General features: G+C 37.2%; 1 protein-coding gene across 2 annotated transcripts in view; it reads right to left on the bottom strand.

Moving 5' to 3' along the window:
• Nucleotides 1-221: 221 nt before the first annotated feature.
• nlgn4xa (neuroligin 4 X-linked a) overlaps nucleotides 222-18,215 on the bottom strand; it is a 118,349-nt gene continuing 100,355 nt past the window's right edge. The window contains exons 4-6 of one of the 2 annotated variants that reach the window (XM_081360957.1): nucleotides 15,090-15,275; nucleotides 7,414-8,203; nucleotides 222-1,881 (exon numbers count right to left, since the gene is read on the bottom strand). In XM_081360957.1, the coding sequence (XP_081217083.1) occupies nucleotides 993-1,881; nucleotides 7,414-8,203; nucleotides 15,090-15,275 (1,865 nt within the window). In that variant the 3' untranslated portion in view covers nucleotides 222-992. The remainder of the gene's footprint in view (nucleotides 1,882-7,413; nucleotides 8,204-15,089; nucleotides 15,276-18,215) is intronic. The other variant, XM_081360958.1, reaches the window with a different exon arrangement.

Raw genomic sequence — 18,215 nt, 5'->3', positions numbered from 1 at the left:
AAAAAATGATAAAAAAAAAAAAAAAAAAAAAACCTTACAACCAGTCTCTGAACAGCTTAAATAGGCAAATTCACCCAGCTCTGTAATGTAATTAGATGCAGTCTTTCATTTTTAACATCTGTATGGGGTCACGGTATGAGGTTATCAAATGTAAAGTAGCAGTCAAACATGCAATATTCGTCAAACATCGGGACAAAGGAACACTCAAATGACTGAAATGGATATTTAGAGGCTTTGGAATAAGAATGCTGTCCTCTCTTTTATTTCTTTTTCAGGTGTAAAGGCTGTTTAGCACAGACATGATTTCAAAAAGAAAAAGAAAAGATAATGACTGATTTTTTTACACGCACCTTGCGAAAGCGTAAGCTCATTAATAGTCATATTTTGAACTAAACAACAATAAAAGCTTTTGTAATTATTTTAATATTTGTATTTGACTCACAAGTATTTACATGTTGTCACTTTTACAAATTTTGTCATTATTACATTTCAGGCTGGGATTTTTGAGATCAGTCCACATGTTCGGTATGTGACACTCTCAGAAAATAATATTAATGTGTTCGTCTGAAATATAATTCTCGCATAATAACATTGCTCTCATTGTTGCTCTTGGTATATGACACGTTATGGCACATACAAAGCTTTGTTAGATCCTTTGACCTCTGTCGTTTGTGTGTATATTGTCTATGCAAGCAAAAAAGTCCTTCAGAAAGAGTTCTTGTCTTTTGGTGTAAAGTCCCCTGCCTTTAACAAGCTCGGCTCCAAATAAAGTATTACTTTAGTAACATTCTTTTTTTTTTTTTTCACAAGTAGGTCATTTTTGACTTTGATATATTCTGCAAGAAGGCTTCATAGGAAAATAACATCTCATCCACCATGATAAGTCTCAAAGTGGAACAAAGTCAGCACAGTTTGCCATGACAAACAAAGGTCCTTAACCACCAATGCCTTAGCAGACCGTGTCTTTAGTACTGAAAAGGATCTTTCAGAAGCTATACCCTGGTGGTGGAGTGCCCATGGGGTAGGTTGGTACTGTTCTGACTACCTCCAAAAGTGTTGAAATTGTGCAGGGGCTGCATTCCGGCCAGAGAGTTAGGAATCATTGTTATGGTACTTGGCGTCATCAGCGGGATGTCATCGGGCGAACGTCGCAGAGTAAGCGTATAATCGGCCGGGCAGGTGAGACGAAGAGTATCGTGGGCCTGTAGTGAATCGCACTCATGATGGTGCTCATGTTCCATCTGCTGCTGTTTCATCTGAAGTGACATCAGCTCCTCGCTCTGCAAATGTGCTATGTCATTAGTGTTAGCCACCACATTAGCCGGAGCAGAGTTCCTCTGCGGGCTGGGCCCTCGTCGATTGGATTCGTGACGACGCTTATCCTTCTTGTAGTAAAGTGCTGCAAAGGCCAGAATGTTGAGGAAGAGGAGAGATGCACCCACCGCGATGGTCACACTGAGCTCAGTAGAGTAATCTCGCTTTGTCTCGATAACCACCGCTGAGTCGTCACCCAGATCATTGCCTTTACGCTGGTCTGTAGTTTGTTTGGTGTTGGCGGGAGGAACACCAGGATGACGAGTGGTGGACGGCCATGTTTTACCTAGTCTCTTAGTGTATGGGAATGGTGTAGTATCCTGAGGAGGTATCTTAGTCGTGGTCGAGACATATTGAAAAAGTTCATTGATGTTATGAAGATGAGGTACCAGCTCTAACCAGAAAGCAACCTTAGTTGCGCGATAGTGATCTCTCACCCTTGGCTTCAGCCCAATGTGTAAGTAAAGCTGGTCTTTGGGGTTGTATTTAGACCAGGCCACTTCCTCGAAACGGTTAGGCTTTGTGTGGATGAATTTGGTGTCCTGTGGAACTGGTTGATTTGGATCTCTAAAACGAGAATTAAAAAGAAAACATCAGTATTTGCCTGACAATTTAGAAGCAAAAAGCTTTTTAAATGTGTGTGCTTTAACATTGCTGTTTTATAGAGTAATTGAAATCACCTTTATTTATATGGCGCTAATTGATTTTTTCAAAGCAGCTTCACAGTAATAAACAGGAACATAACCATCAAATGCAAACTTCATCATATATGAGACAAATTCCACTGTAAAGCAGCTCTACAGAAGACAATAGTTTTGTTATTCAGCTCAAGTCAGTTCAATAACAGTGCTGATGTTGCAAAATGTGTCAATCAAATTGTCTATAAGGCAGCTAGATCTACAGAAAACAGTGGTGTCATCATCCAGCTCAATTAGATTTGAGTTTTATTCTAATTCAATAGTGCCAGTGCAGTGAATCAATAATATTACTTAATATTAAGTATCTTTTAAACCCCAACTAAGCAAGCCAAAAAGGACATCTCATCTGGCCAAATATTGATCCTCCAATAAATGTTCATAAATAAATAAATGAATATGCCATGTGTTTCATGACATTGACATGTTCTAGGTTATGATGCCTCTCCATCAGTATGTTCATTCAGTTCCATAACAAACTGAATTCTGCTCAGTACAATTTCAATACTGACACACTTGAACTAAAAAATACAGCATTGGTCTGTATTTGAACAGACATTACTGGTATAGCTTTCCCAGCTACAAAAAAGAACATACCTAGAAAAAAAAAAGTTTTACCCGGAAAACCAATTTACCACTCCTACACATTATTCAGTCTGGGAGTAGCAGACAACCTAGCCGGGCATAAAAGGTTTCTAAATATGGAGATGAGGTGGTAAAAAATGAGCCGGTGTTTCTCTCTGAGTGCATTAGCACTGTCAAGGATTGTTTCTGAAGCAATAGCTTCACTTATCCACAGATTTTGCTCAACATTTGTTTGTTTATAAAATTGGCCTCAGTAGTCATCTTTTGTCATCAGGCTTTTTACATAGCTTTGCAGAGCACAAATATTTTAACAACAATTTGGTATGACAGAAAGAAAAATAAGTTGACTTTGCAGTGGTTTTAAAGGTATTGAGAAACATGGTTTTAAACTTATGAGGGGAAATTTACCTTTATACTGTTAATTTGATTCAATATGAATGTGGAGACAATAGAAATAATAAATACAAAATTAGCAAGAAACATGTAGCACAAGCAGGGGATTTTAGAAACTATACAACCCCGTGGCCATTTATGCCCTCCCGAATGTGGTCATACCCTGGACATGGTGCCCCTGAACACATGCCCAAATGCCCATATGGTTAATCCAACCATGGCAGGCCAGGCAGCGAGTTGGAACGCACGTCTGACAGAGCAGTGTGGTGTCCCATAGAGAACAGTGCCACTCTGGGTGAATATGGCGACTCTAGCAGGGTCTTTTTTTTTTTTTTTTTGACTATTTAGTATTTTTATTATTTATACTATTTAGTTAGTACATTCAAAGAAAAAGAAAAAAGAAAAAAAGAGGACCCTGCTAGAGTCAGGCCATATTCACACAGCAGCATAATTCAGTTGTCAGTCATGTATTTGAGTCCTTAATACAGTTACGTTCATACACAGTTCAGTTATTTACAGGAGTGTAACACCCGTACATTTTCAGGACTTACAACCACATTCTCAAAAAAACAGCGCAGTGTGAACAGACTCGACTCGACGACTAGTTGTCTGTTAGTTCATTCAGTTTAATTTTTAATATAATTAATAATTATGTTCACATAACTTTTCTATTAAGTGCAGTGAGTAATGCTTGAGTGAAATGAACTCATTTGACTATGATAATTTATGATCATAGAGCTTTAAATCGGACACATTCCATGATGTGGCCATATGCTTTGTCATGATGTAGGCTAGTGCACTGTCATTTCATTACATTTAAAGGTGTTGAAAAATATGCAATGAGATTAAATATTATATATATATATATATATATATATATATATATATATATATATATATATATATATATATATATATATATATATATATATATATATATATATTATTATTATTATTATTTTGATTCTTTATTTATTTATTTATTTCAGCCACTATTTTAACAGCTGAAAGGTTGGGAACATAATTGTATAATTAGAAAGCAGAGACTTACTTTTTTTCATTCAGCCCATTTTTTTTTTTTTTTTTTTTTTATGTTGGAACAGCTTAAAACTGTTCTGAATGGACATGTGGTCAACCAACAGTTCTGATATTTAGTGCATTACTGTGATGCTTCATTGTTTGTATCACTCCATTTGTCTGTGTTTGCAACATTCCAAACAAGCTGTCAGTCTGTGTTGCTTGGCAACATCAAAAACCTTTACATACTGCATGGCCTCGTGCATCACAGCCAAGCTGATATTCAATAAATCAGTGCTCATATTATTTAATTATTGCCTGCAGTATACAGTCTTCACAGGCTTATATTCAAATTGTTCACATTCTAGCCAATATGGTACTTCCTTTTGAATACAAAAAACATTTCCATGGTTAAATCCACTTTATCCGTAGACAGCATCAGGGAATGTTATGCTTCATTTTCAGTGAGTATACTTGTAATGCCTGATATCCATATTGATTTTCACTTTCATTAACAGATTTGACTCTCCCAGCCAGAATTTGGCAAACGGCGTGATTCCACAATGCATAAATATTTACTTAAAGATACACTTAATGGTGTGTGCAAAATATAAATGGGAATAGCCATTTTTCCACATTTTATTTTATGCTTCTTGGAACTAATATCTGTGTAGGGCCATTATCAACATTTGTAATGTAATGCACAATATTGACAATATTTCATTGCTTGTAAAGCTAACTGCTGTGCTAACCAGTAACAATAAACAACTGAATTGCACAAGCATTCAGGCTGGAAGTGGCAAATAAAGAGTCATTTACATCACCTCTTATATCGTATTACTCCTCTAAAACACTCAGTGGAAGTATTCTGCCTCCAGCGAGAAACAGACCTCTTCTGAGGTTTCACTGTCAATGATGGGCTATTATTTCAACCCAAATGTTTGGTTGAGGGTAAGTCTTTGGGTTATTTTTTTTCCATTGTTGGGTATGTTTTGTGTTACCCAGCCGTTGGGTAAGTGGCTGGGTCAATCTCACTGACAGTTGGAACAATACACTCCTCCAACACCCTCCGATATAACAAGCCAGCGGCAGAGTTACTAGAACACAGCTGTTGAGTTACAGAGCTTTTTGTATCTTCTTCAGGAGAGAGCAGTTCTCTGTGCCGCAAAATTTGTGCATGTCCTCTGTGAAATAAAATTTTATTTTTATTTAAATTTTATTTAATCTATAAAAAAACGTGAAAATATCACTTGGTTGGGTTTGCTCATGTTTGATTGAGCCATGGGATGCAAAACAACCTAAATTGGGTTTCTTTCAACTAACATTTTAGTTTGTTCCTTCTGTCAAGGAAAGGTTCATCCCAAAATTAAAATTATGTCATTAGAATGTACCCTCAGGTTGTTTAAAAAATGTATGACTTTTTTGTTCTTCAGAATAAAGAAATAGGCCTATACCAAATTATTATTATTATTTTTTTAAATTATTATTATTTTATTTTTTTTGTGGACATAAACATTTAAGTGAACTTTTTTCAAAATATTTGCTTTTGTGTTCCTCAGAAAAAAAAGTATGTTGTTGGTGTAATAAAATGTATGTGTACAATATATACAACACATCAAATCCACAAAGCCAGTATTGCAAAAAGATGTGTCCACTTGACATCCCGAGTACCAGTGCATGTTAATTTCCCTCATTAATGACCCATGTTGCTCTCTCCAGTCTGAGCATCAGAGCTTGACAGTCATTGCAACAAAGGAAGGCTTACAAATGAGACATTACGTTCTGCACATTTCCCTCCATGGTATTTATTCACCCTGTTTTTTTGGAAACACTCAGAGAGGCTGATATCATCAACACTGGAGTGTTTACCAGAGTCTGGAGTGACTCTCTTGCAAAGCGAGCATTCTCCAAGTGCTGCTGAAATTGCTTTCGTTTTTCCTCCTCTGTTTTAAAGTACTCGCGCTGAGAGAAACACTTAGCCAGCGAAGGGAGAGCAGCCTGACGTGAGGTACTGATGAGCCTGCCAATCTATCTCCTGACACATAGGTATCAGCTGGAGTGGTGCCAAACAGCAGAGGCTGTTCTGCCTATAAACTGTGAATGGAGCCCTGAAAGTGTGAGTAGGCCCCAGTCACTTATATCTGGAGGTGGTTTGGGATGAATTGCGCTTGCACTGAGTACAGTGATGCTGTAGGAAACGAAAGCAGATAAAGAACCCCATACCTCATGGCTACTTAAGAGCTGGTCTGATAGCATAAAAAAAAAAAAAAAAAAAAAATGATATGAGTGACAATGTTGAGTCTTTAAATTGTGATATGCGAGGAGACCGCAAAGGCCTCTGAAGATTGTGATCTGTGGCTATGGCAATTAACAACAACAATTCTTTACAATAAGAATCTTAAGATATCTTATACCCCTTTTCCACCAAGGCAGAGCTGGTGCTGGTTCGGAGCCAGAGCCTAGTTTCAAATCGGTTCTTTGTTTTTCCACCGCCAAAGCACCAGCTCCGAACCAGTAAAACTGGTTCTTAAGTAGCACCAAATCATTGCAGGGTCTAAAACGGAGCCAAGAAAGAACCGCTTGCGTCAGGGGCTGGGGGCGGGGTTACCGTGACCAACAAGACGAATAGAAACTTGTGACCGCCATTTTTAAATAGCAGCTAGTCGAGCTAATAGCAGCTCGATTATAATATCCGTCTATGTAAGTTACGGCGAGCTGCACGAACGCGTTGGATTCCGATGTATTTTTGCAAATCCATGAGCATCCATAGTATTACAACGTCCGTTATTGTTGATGGCTTGTTCGAGATGCATCGGAGCGGCAGGGACCGATCGGAGTTGCAGGGTGTTTGAAGAGCACACGACTCCTTGTGCTTTTAGATCGCTATCGCAGTGCTTTGATGTCACGCGGCGATCGATCTGCGAGAAGCCGATGCATCTCGAACAAGCCTGGCGTGTTTGTGTTTGGCGCTACCGCACTAGCGGTTGCTGGGCAACATGAGACGTATACAGTGACGTAAGATCTGGCTCTGTTGTGGCTCTCTAGCCGGTGGAAAGGCAAACCGGTTCTAGTAAGCTCGTCAGTCGAACCAACTCTGAACCAGCTCTGGCTCTGGCTCTGAACCAGCACCCGGTTCTTGTTGGTGGAAAAGGGGTATTAATGGACATTTAAACAGAGTTATAATGCTAAGTAAAAGCAAAAAAAAAAAAAAAAAAAACATTTTCAATATATGTACAAGTTCATTTTTTCTTCTTATGAAGAAAAAAGAAAAGAAAAATGTGTATAATGTTACTGACCTTAATAACTAATAATAATAATTTAATAATAATAATTTTGATTGGAGCCTTAGTTCAGTTATGCAGTGTATATGTTTAATTAACAGAACAGAAAAATAAAGGCTTTAACTTACCCCGTTTTAGCGAAATTCGTCCAATAAGTCATTACCACCGCTGAAAGCATGACATCGTTTTTGGAAAAATTGCAGTTAAAGAGATCAGTGGGGCCAATCATGGGAATTCCAAACACATAAGGCACCTCGTCTCCATGTGCTGAATCAGACCAGCTTGGTTTCATTTCACTCTGACAATGGTGGTAGAATGCATAAAAGTATGTTGGAGATCCGTACTGAGCATGTAGGTCTGCCGTAGCTACCGCTGGTGCCACCCATTGGTGATCGGTGAAGAGTGCAACCAGAGTCTTTCGTCTGGTCTCCGGATTCTCTTTGTCAGCCCAGTCGGTATACATGAACTTGATGGTTTCTCGGAGCGTATCCTTGCCCTCCGGATAACCATAGAGGTGGTCCACAAAATCAGACACAGCAAAGTCAAAATCGTTTGCAGAGACACCATCCTCACTGTCCACGATGCCATCCACAAATTTAAAACCCTCACCCTGGTTGACGCCAAGCATGATGTCATAGTTGAGGAACTCTCCCTGCTCCATCAGAATTTGGGGGTCATCGGGAATGACGTCACCATCGATAACTGGACCAAAAGCAATGTGGTACTTGGCCTGTGTGATGTACTGTTCGATCAGCTCCTTGTAGTTTTTGTTCTGTAGACATTCCACCAGATCTATAGTATCTAGCATGTTGCAGCCCACCTTCTCAGCTAGTATGCGGGTGTATTTGGCTGGCTGGTAGTTGACGGCCCAGCTTGATAGAGCAGTCCCACTCTGGATAATGGCTTTCTGAAACAAATCTGAAAAAAAAAAAGAAACAGAAAGAAACAGCAATTAATATAAAAAAAAAAACCTTTTAAAAAAATTTGCCCAAAAATTTGAATTACTTGACGTGCGAGAAACAAGTGAGGTTTGTTTCTTATGTGTCACACAAGCACGATTGCGCTTCCATATGAGATGTGCTTTATGCATGTGCATCGATCAATGTTTTATGCAAATAAAAGCCTAAATTAAATCTGATAATGAATCAATCATGTCTTTTTAGAAGGCTTGGATTAAACTACTTGATTCATATGGATTACTTTTACAATGTCTTTTAATAAATTTTTATTAGCATAGTTTTGGGTGAAAGGACTTTTAAAGGAAGGAACATAAATCTATCAGGTGTAATTAAAAATATCTTCATTTGTATTTAAAGGTGGATGAAAGTTTCATGGGTTTGAAATGACATGAGAGTGAGCAAATGACAGATTTTTCATTTTTAACTATTCCTTTAACACTATTTAAAGTGAGAACTGAAGGAAAACAATGATCACAACAATAGTAAAATTGAAAAAAACAAATATCAAGGTCTTTGTTTATTTCATATTTTATAATACAATGTCTCATTGGAGACTTCAGTTGGAAATGAAAGAGCATGTAGAAAATAATGCTTTGTAATGAGGCCTGGGATTTTTGTCCCGTCATATTGTTATGGGTAAGTAATATCAGTCAGACGCCAACTAATATGCATGTGTCTTGTAGCTGTACCTTTGTCAGCTCAGCCAGGCGTGGCCATAACACGTTGACACAGATTGTGTCCTAGAAAATAGCAATACCTCAGGGCACGGACCTCACTAGGCTGAACCAAGGCTTCTGACGCACTGGCACTGAGAGAAAAATAGCCTTCACTCAAGTTTATAATGTCAAAAAATATGAAAATATATCAAGAGAAAAAAGTCAGTACTGTCTAGAGCTTTTTAAAATATTGGGCATTAAAAATATTAATATCAATGCCCAGACAGTGGGGTTTAGCAGACCCTTCCCATAAAGCAAAGACTTATAATATGTTTTAAACTGTAAAAGTAAGTCCAAATCAAGCCTGGGTCTATCATGGGTTTGTCATACACATTGAGCTGTACATGTGGAATCTTAACATAATGGCAAGAATAAAAACAGGAAATATCTGCATTTTCTTTTTGTTTTAAAATAAGCTTTTTGTAGATCAGAAAATGGTTTGATATCCTGAGGAAAGTATGATTAATTTTCTTCTTCTTCTTCTTATAAGTAGTATCAAGCATAAAATTAAAGTTGGTTACATTTACTTATTGCATATTGCAAGATGCATTGCAAAAAAATGCTCATGGATGAACATCTATGTCATATGGCAAACATAAAAAAGCTCAAGGCATTTTCTTATGGTATACCATTATACTCTTTAGAGTACCTGACATGTATCTGAAGACAAAGGGCTCAGATGAACAGCAGGAGTAACAAGTGAAAATAAATGCCTTTGTTTATTTCACAATTTACATCATGTAATTCATTCATAAATCATGGCCAACCTTTTAGACCGGAACACCAGGAGAGAACTGTACATCTTGTCCTGATATTTTGATCAAATATGGCACTTCCTTATTTGGTGTTGTGTTAGTGCTAGAGTAACTGTAGCCAGAGGTCATTTGATCCATTACTAGATTTCGTCTGCTATCTAGCCAGGCTGGACATTGAATGTAAAATCTATTTTTATAGTGGAACAATTGAGTTTCAGATGAATGCCTTGTAGGGGTTGTTGTTACAATGAAAATGGCATGCAGCCAGGCACACTGCATGGGACAGAAGATTCTACCTCAAAGAAAGAGAGAAACAAATGGAAACACTTTACAAAAAGGTCTCATTAGTTAACGACGCGTTAAGGATTGCATTAACTAACAATGAGTAATACATCTGTTACAGAATTATTATTTGTTGTTAATGTTAGTTAATAAAAATTCAACTGTTCATTGCCAGTTCATGTTAGCTCATGTTCATTAATATGAACAGATATTACATTTTATTTTATAATGTATTAGTAAATGTTAAAATTAACATTAACTAAGATTACCAAATGCTTTATAAGTGTTTTTCATTGTTAGTTATCACCTAATATAGTCTAATGTTAACAGATGGAACCATTTACCAAAATATAATTGCAATTTAGGATATTTTAGTTAAACTTAGTTTGTTCGTTTTTTTTTTTTTTTTTTTTGTTTTTTTAAAGCATGGATTAAAGGTCCCGTATTATGCCCCTTTTCACAAGATGTAAAATAAGTCTCTGATGTCCCCAGAGTGTGTATGTGAAGTTTCAGCTCAAAATACCCAACAGATCATTTTTTACAGCATGTTTAAATTGTCATTTTTTGGGGCTCAGAAAAACGCGCTGTTTTAGTGTGTGCCCTTTAAATGCAAATAAGCTGCTGCTGGACGACCCAGGGGGCGGAGCTTCATGAGCTCGCGCTCAGTCTGTCAGGACAATTTCATCTCACGGAATGATGATAATATCAGAAACTCTCAGTAACGGTGTTCATTTCGAGTCGGACAATAATGCCTACAGAGTCAGAGTGCTGTATAGAGATGAAACAGGTATAGTTTAGTAGTTTAATTACGGTTATTATAACGTATTTGTCATCTGCTTGTATGTATCCATTATTTATTAATAGCCTACAAGTCTGCTGTCTGAATGATGATCAAACATACTGATGAGTTTAATAAAGTTTATTGTACATCACAAAAAAGATGAAGCGTCAGTTTTACTTCGGAAAATCGCCGTAAGAGCTGAGTAAACACAGTAAGTTATAGGGCTTGGGCGTCGTGACGTCATACTTGGTGTGGCGGCCATGTTGATGGCCTCGCGAATGTAAACATACAGCAAGTCGAACGAGGAGAAGCAGAGTTGGGAGAAAGAAAAGAGATATTAAAGTCCCGAAAAGGATGTGGAATTTACGGGGATACGTTAAATAGGGAAGCCAGGGACCAGTAGCGTTATGTGGACAAAATCGGCAAAAAATTGTAGTTAGTAGCTGTCAACCCTCCCGTTTTTTACGGGTTTCTCACGCATTTGAGCTCTTTTCCCGCTGTCTTCCCGTTTTAGTATTTTCCTATAAAATATCCCTAAAAATTAAAATTTCAAAATTCATCTTTCTGTTGCTATCCCTCTGCTGACAGCAAAAATTCATAATACAAAACTGCAGCATTAACTAATCGAGTTGTGAAGCTAGGTCTAACGTGACTTTGCTTACAGATTGGCATGAAATCGTGCTCTCACAACAACCACGCTGTTATCTTAAAAAGGCCAATATCACGCTACGGTTGCCTTCAAGTAAGCAAAACGATGCTTTAAAAACATCTGTTTCGCTGTAAGGGCAATGGGGTAGCAACAGGACAACAGTACAGAGACTGACAGGTCCGATGGAAGGTCTAACATTAATGTTATGAGAGTAATATACGGGATATTTTACAGGAAAATTTGTCCACATACTGGTCCCTGGTTTCCCTATTTAACGTATCCCGGTAAACTCCACATCCTTTTCGGGATTTTAACATCTTTTTTCTTTCTTTCCTTTCTCCCAACTCTGCTTCTCCTCGTTCGACTTGCTGTATGTTTACATTCGCGAGGCCATCAACATGGCCGCCACGCCAAGTATGACGTCACGACGCCCAAGCCCTATTAGAAGTGCGCAAGTACATAAACGAATTTCGGTAGAGTTGAGGGAGCATTCCTGTGGGCGGAGGTTAGTCAAAAAACGGTTTTAATGACGTCATTAAAGAAGGAAGTAGAGGGATGTAGTCCAAACGAGCCGTTCGATGTAGTCAACTTCTGTTAAATAAAATATCTCGCTTGGCATTGAACTTTGAGCTTTATAATTTTACAGATATTATTTATACTCTAACAACAACATTACACACTAACTAAAGTTTGAACCATAGGATCGCGAAGAACGGGACCTTTAAAAGGGTTAAAGTGTTTGTTTGTTTTTTTTTTTTGTTTTTTTTTTTTTGGTTTGGTTTTCTTTAACAAGGAAACATGCATAAATGGACTAAAACAGGGGTGTCCAAACTCGGTCCTGGAGACCAACTGTCCTGCAGAGTTTAGCTCCAACTTGCCTCAACACACCTGCCTGGAACTTTCTGGAATGCCTATCAAGACCTCAATTAGCTGGTTCAGGTGTGTTTAATTAGGGTTGGAGCTATACATTCCAGGGCTGAATCCGAAATTCCCCCCTAATACCTCCATTAATATTCCCTACTTTCTTCCACTAATACAGTTCACTTGAAGGAGTGAATAAAAAAGAGTGAGCGAATTCGGACAGCCGTTGAAAGTACATCAGCTGTACACCTGTTATTGTGGTGCAACACCAATGGCTTTCCCCACAAATTATGCTAGTTTGGACACCCTTGGACTAAAATTTATTAATGCAAGTCACATGTGAATTAATGGCTCTCTCATTGGTCATAAGTGTTCTGTTTATGTTTGTGGGTTTCTCTCATAGTGGGACAACAATTCGGCTTTTTTTTTCTTTCTAAAAATCATTACTTCTATGTATTAATGAGTCTGGACATACATTACAGCAATGTTTCAATGCACCTATTTAGCAGAAGAGCAATTAGATGGTATTTTCAGATAAATATGTGCATATTGATTGATTTGCAATGACGTCCTAGTGCACATATTTTACCTCATCTTTGCTCCAGTTTATCTGATTCATTCTGCTAGCCAAACAAACAAACAGTGTTGTATATAATACAGTAAAGTTCATGCATAAAGAAATTGGTTCTTTCATCTGCTGAGTCAGACTGCTATCTCACCAAATGTGAACCGCTCCAAAATTTGTCTTCAGCCGGACTGAGATCACCTGAAGAATTGTTTGATCCAGATCTGAATTTGATTGTCATCTTAAATGAACAAAACTATGAGAGAAAATGCATCATGTTCCGAAACAAATGCTCAAAACGATCCACGTGTGAAATTAGTCTTAATATCTCTTATTAAATGGCTCTCTGAAATGCTTTATTCTGATTTATCAGCCATGACATTCCAGGATCTGTTATTCCCCAATTGTGACCATCGTAAATATACGCTGTATAATGACCACTCGTCCCAGTATTTGAGGCCAGCTCTTCTTTCATGTTTCTCTTATCATACCATAGAATCACTATCTCTCTTTTCATTCAAATGCAGCTGATGCCATCATGTGCCTCAGTTAATGAAAGTATTTACTGTAAATGAAACTTCTGTATGTTGTAGTGTTCGTCTTGTTTTCAGTATGATTATGTGCACTGTAATGGATTATGAGGTAATAAACAGGTACAATTTTAAACTGGCTTCTTCTCAAATCAATATTCAATGCACCTGTCATTATTTATGTTGTGAAAAATCCACAGTGAAATCCAGGAAACTGGGTCAGAACCATTACACTGGAAACCAAAGAGAGCACTTAGAAATGCTGTGTGACACTTACAAGACTTCACAATGAATGAGTGAATACACAGGGCTTACAGGCAGTTAACAAGGGTTAGGGTTAGAACATTAAAAATGTCAATAAAAGCTTTAAGAATATATTGCTCATTGTTAGTTTATGTTAGTTAATGCATTAACTAATGTTAACAAATGAGACCTCATGTTAAAGTGTTACCAGGAAATATGTATTTATTTGTGATAACAACGGGCTAGATGTTGTCACGGCGGTGTGACTGAAGATGCAGGCAGATGATGAAGTATAAACACAAACTTTAATAATAATCCACAGATAATCCACATACGGAACAAGAAAACACATCCTACCATTAACGTGACCAGAAAGAGAATGAGCGTGAGGGTACATTTTAGGGGCTGTTTGCACGACACTGTTTCAAATAAAAACTTAAAACTTTGTATGCGTTTTGGCCGTTAATTTACATGACAACAGTCTTTTGGGTGCCTGAAAACGCAAGTTTTTGAAAACGGTCTCCATGTAAACAACAAAGAACGCGAATCTGTGGAAACGATGACGTCATGCACATGCATATTACGTGTTCAGCCTATAGTGTTTCATCGCCATCTAATGGTCTGGCAGCAGAACACAGGGTTTTTAGTCGTTTTCGCGGATTCGTCTGAATGGGGATCGTTTTGACAATGTTGTCGTCTATACGCAGAAAACTCAAAGGAAAAACGTCTCCGTTTTAAGCATATCGTTGTCGTGTAAACGCACCCTCAAATAGGAATTCAAACAAGATTATTAATTCAACATGGTGAAAGTGATTTCACCAAGTACCACATGTTCCTGGATCAACATCTTTGTTGATCCTGGAACAACTTTCCAATCAACCAATCAGATTTGAGGAACAAGTTTACAGTTTATGTCAAGTTTAGGCTTAAAACCAGGGTGAGGTGCTTCAACATCAGTGTTATTCACCAATCATTTCCCTCTGATTTTAGGGAAAAGTTTGGGTAGGGTTAGGTTTAGGGGTTAGGATAGGGTTAGGACTAAATTTTGGGGCAGGAATGTTATTCCAGGATCAACAAAATATGTTGATCCAGGAACATGTCTTACTTGGCAAAATCACGGTGACCAATTGAACACAGCTGAAGCAAACAAACTCATAATGACCGAAACCATAGCAACCAGAAAGTACGGGAATATAAACAAAGGAAAACAGGAACTTAAGAAATACTAATTGAACTAAAAGTCCATGAACTAACCTAAACTGAACATAATGGTGACACATATACATTATCCCATAAATCCTGACGTTATATCTCACAATGTGACTTCATTATTATTTTATCTCACAATTACCCATTTTATTGTTTTGCTCCAGGTCAGAAATGGGTTTGATGGTTTGATAACAAAATGGTTTGATAACATTGTACTATGTCTAATTGTCAGTTTATTACAAAATGCTTTTTACCTTCTGAATAGTGTGACAGGGTCAGCAAGCTTACACAGGATGCCCCAGCTCCTGATCCAAATATAGTCACCCTTTTTGGGTCGCCTTTGAAAGCCTGGATATTCTCTTTGATCCACCTGAGTGCTTGGATCTGGTCCAATAGCCCATAATTCCCTTTGGCTGCCTGGTCACCTGTACTCAGGAACCCTAGTGAGACAACAAACATATAAAATAATAATTATTTATTTTCAGAAAAAAAGAAAGAAAAAAAAAAGAGTAGAAAAAGCTTTTAAATGTTTTACGTTCAATTAATGCATTGCATATTTTCATCCATTATTTAAATAAAAAATGTTTTCCTTATAACCTTTTATTTCTCAGGGATCTGTAGGCCATTTGATTAAAACTTGTTTTCATTCTAATTGTCTTTCGCTTGGCACCTTCCCTCCCACTCAGAAACACATGTACACACAAGAATCACCACACTTGACATCTGAATAGGCCAAGCACAGAATTCTAAAAAGAGACCCTTAATGGCATGCCACGGTTACTTCATGTTAAGGGCACTAATGGGTGCCCTCGAAATTGTCTCATTATTTACCTCTGGACCCAGTCTGTCCCACTACCCTTTCACTTAAGTCATCATTGTGAAGAAAGAATCAAAAAGACACCACTTTGGGTGCAAGAGACATGCTGTTAAGGAACAGAGGGTATAGTTCAAGGTTGCGTTTTAGACTCTAATAGGGTTATTTGACTGCCTTTATGGAAAATGCTGAGGTTACTTCCATGTTAATTGATACAATTTATCTGCTCATTCAAAGTTGAATGTGGAGTTGCCTATATTTCCATTGGGTTAAGGGTAATTCACTCAAATGACATACAGGCTTGATGGCATTTTTGCGGAAATCTCCGTGTGGATGAAAGCTAGAATCTAATCAAAATTGGCATTTGGATTGCTAAAGGAGGGCAGTCCCTTCTAATTAAATGGTGATTTGTCTTAAGGCTTTGTTTGACAAAATCACTCCTTATTTGAAGAGACACGACATCAAAGTGACAACAAGCTCCGATCAGCTTACAGTATGCATGACAACCTCTTTTAACAGGCTTGTCAATGTGTACAAAATCACAAACAGGTTGACAAATTAGCTGACTGTCTTAAACCCATTAGCAAGACCCAGAGAAGCCTCAATGGTCTCAATTCTGTTCCTTTGCCCGGTCTTGGATCTCCGATCCTGGCCTCTGGCAAAGGCACTTTCCTCGTAGACCCGCTTAGGGGCTGGTCCCAGACAGCTCTGGACAAATAGGATGAGAAGCATAGGAATCAAAACTAGCCACTGTAGCTTTTTGATAGAGGGACAGATCCAGTTGGTCATGCCTACACAGAAGGGGCTTGATGTGGTAGAGGGATTACAAAGCCCTGAACAGCATGGGTACTGTAGCTCAACTGGATAACCCAAGGCAATGGTCAGATACATAATGTCATAATGACAGTGAGAAAAGAAATAAAAAAAAAAATCAGAAGAATTAATCTTACTGTACACCTTTATAGAAATATTCTGCTAGAAAGAATTGGAAAACACAGTATGTCAGTGTGCAAATTATAAAGAATCCTTCCTCAATACAATCATCATGATCCTACAGCTAGCCCTCATTCAGTTTCATGATTCCAGTGAATTTGCCAACAAAATGGAATGATGCTGGCAATATGATGAGGCACACCTGGTGCACACTGCACCTTGTCCACTATTGTGTCTCTCCTATTTTCAACCTTATTTCACAAGTCTATTCATGTGTTACTCAAGACCACCTCTAAGCCTGAGTCTTTGAACAGACATCATAATGCCTGGATAAGTAAGGACGCTATCACTAGACTGAATAAATACTGAAAAGGACCACAAAGGAGATAGTGAGATACATCATGAAAATTGTATTTTCTTTGAACATCTGCAATTAAGTTTGATTAACTAAGGGATACAGTTATTTTAGCAAATCAAAATGTTCTACCAAGCATAAAAATACAATTTATTTTTTATATATAAATAAGGAAAAATTAAAAGGCTGGAAGCCTTTGTTAATTAAAAAAATTAGTTTAGGGTCCAATTCTCACTATTAACTAGCTATTAACTATGACCTTTGTGTCAATAAACTACTAATTACTGATTATAAGGTAGTTGATAAGTTTATGTACTGGGTAGGATTAAGGGATGTAGAATATGGTCATGCAGAATAAAGCATTAATATGTGCTTTATAAGCACTAATATGTAGTCAATATCCTAGTAATATGCATGCTAATAAGCAACTTTAAATATAGTGAAATATAAATGGCAAGAATTGCACCCTAAAGTGTTACCGTATACAACATTAATTCCATAATGACTATATATAAATCAATCAATTATATTTATTTTTCAATTGATTTGTGGTATCTGTCATGATTTAGTAAGCAGCAATAAAGCTACGGGACAGGAGTAGTGAACTTCATTCATCTAGTTTACTCGTAACTTCTGTTCTCCATATGTTAAGTCATTACACAACAGTTCAGACTTCCTTTCAAAACAGTAGTCCACAACACAATTCACTTATAAACCCACCATAATTGTTTTAATCTAAAGTATTAATAGGTCTAGTATTTGTATTAATGACAGCAGATTAAAGATTTCATGTTTTTTTTTTTTTACATTATAGTATCTGTCTTCTAATTTAAAATTGTAATAAACTTATTTGTTCAAACAATTATGTCAAATTATTGTATCTAAAACACAGTTAATTGTGACTAGATTAAAGTGTGACCCTGTATATTAAAATAGAAAGTATATTTTCCCAAATAGTTCTTACACAGTAATAGGACAAAACATAATGTCACTTTATCTATTAATGTGATTAAAGAAGGAATTTACAAAGGAAACAGAGAGAAAAATTAATCATGGTGGTGATTCATTGATTTCAAAAAGGATGTTCAAGTCTTAATTTTATTTGTGAGGAAACATTTTAAAATTACATTTGTAGTGAACTGAGAAATAAAACAGTATGTCACAGCATGGTGCGCAATAATAAGAGGCGTGATTCAAGGCATTCAGTGGAAAACTGCAATAAAAATGCTGACAATAAGAATGGGACAGTCGACTGGCATGTCAATTCTGCACTTTTTT

Source organism: Scardinius erythrophthalmus (genome assembly GCF_964197995.2).
Source record: "Scardinius erythrophthalmus genome assembly, chromosome: 3".
Taxonomy (NCBI): Eukaryota; Metazoa; Chordata; class Actinopteri; order Cypriniformes; family Leuciscidae; genus Scardinius; species Scardinius erythrophthalmus.
This window is presented reverse-complemented; position numbering and strand designations above follow the sequence as displayed.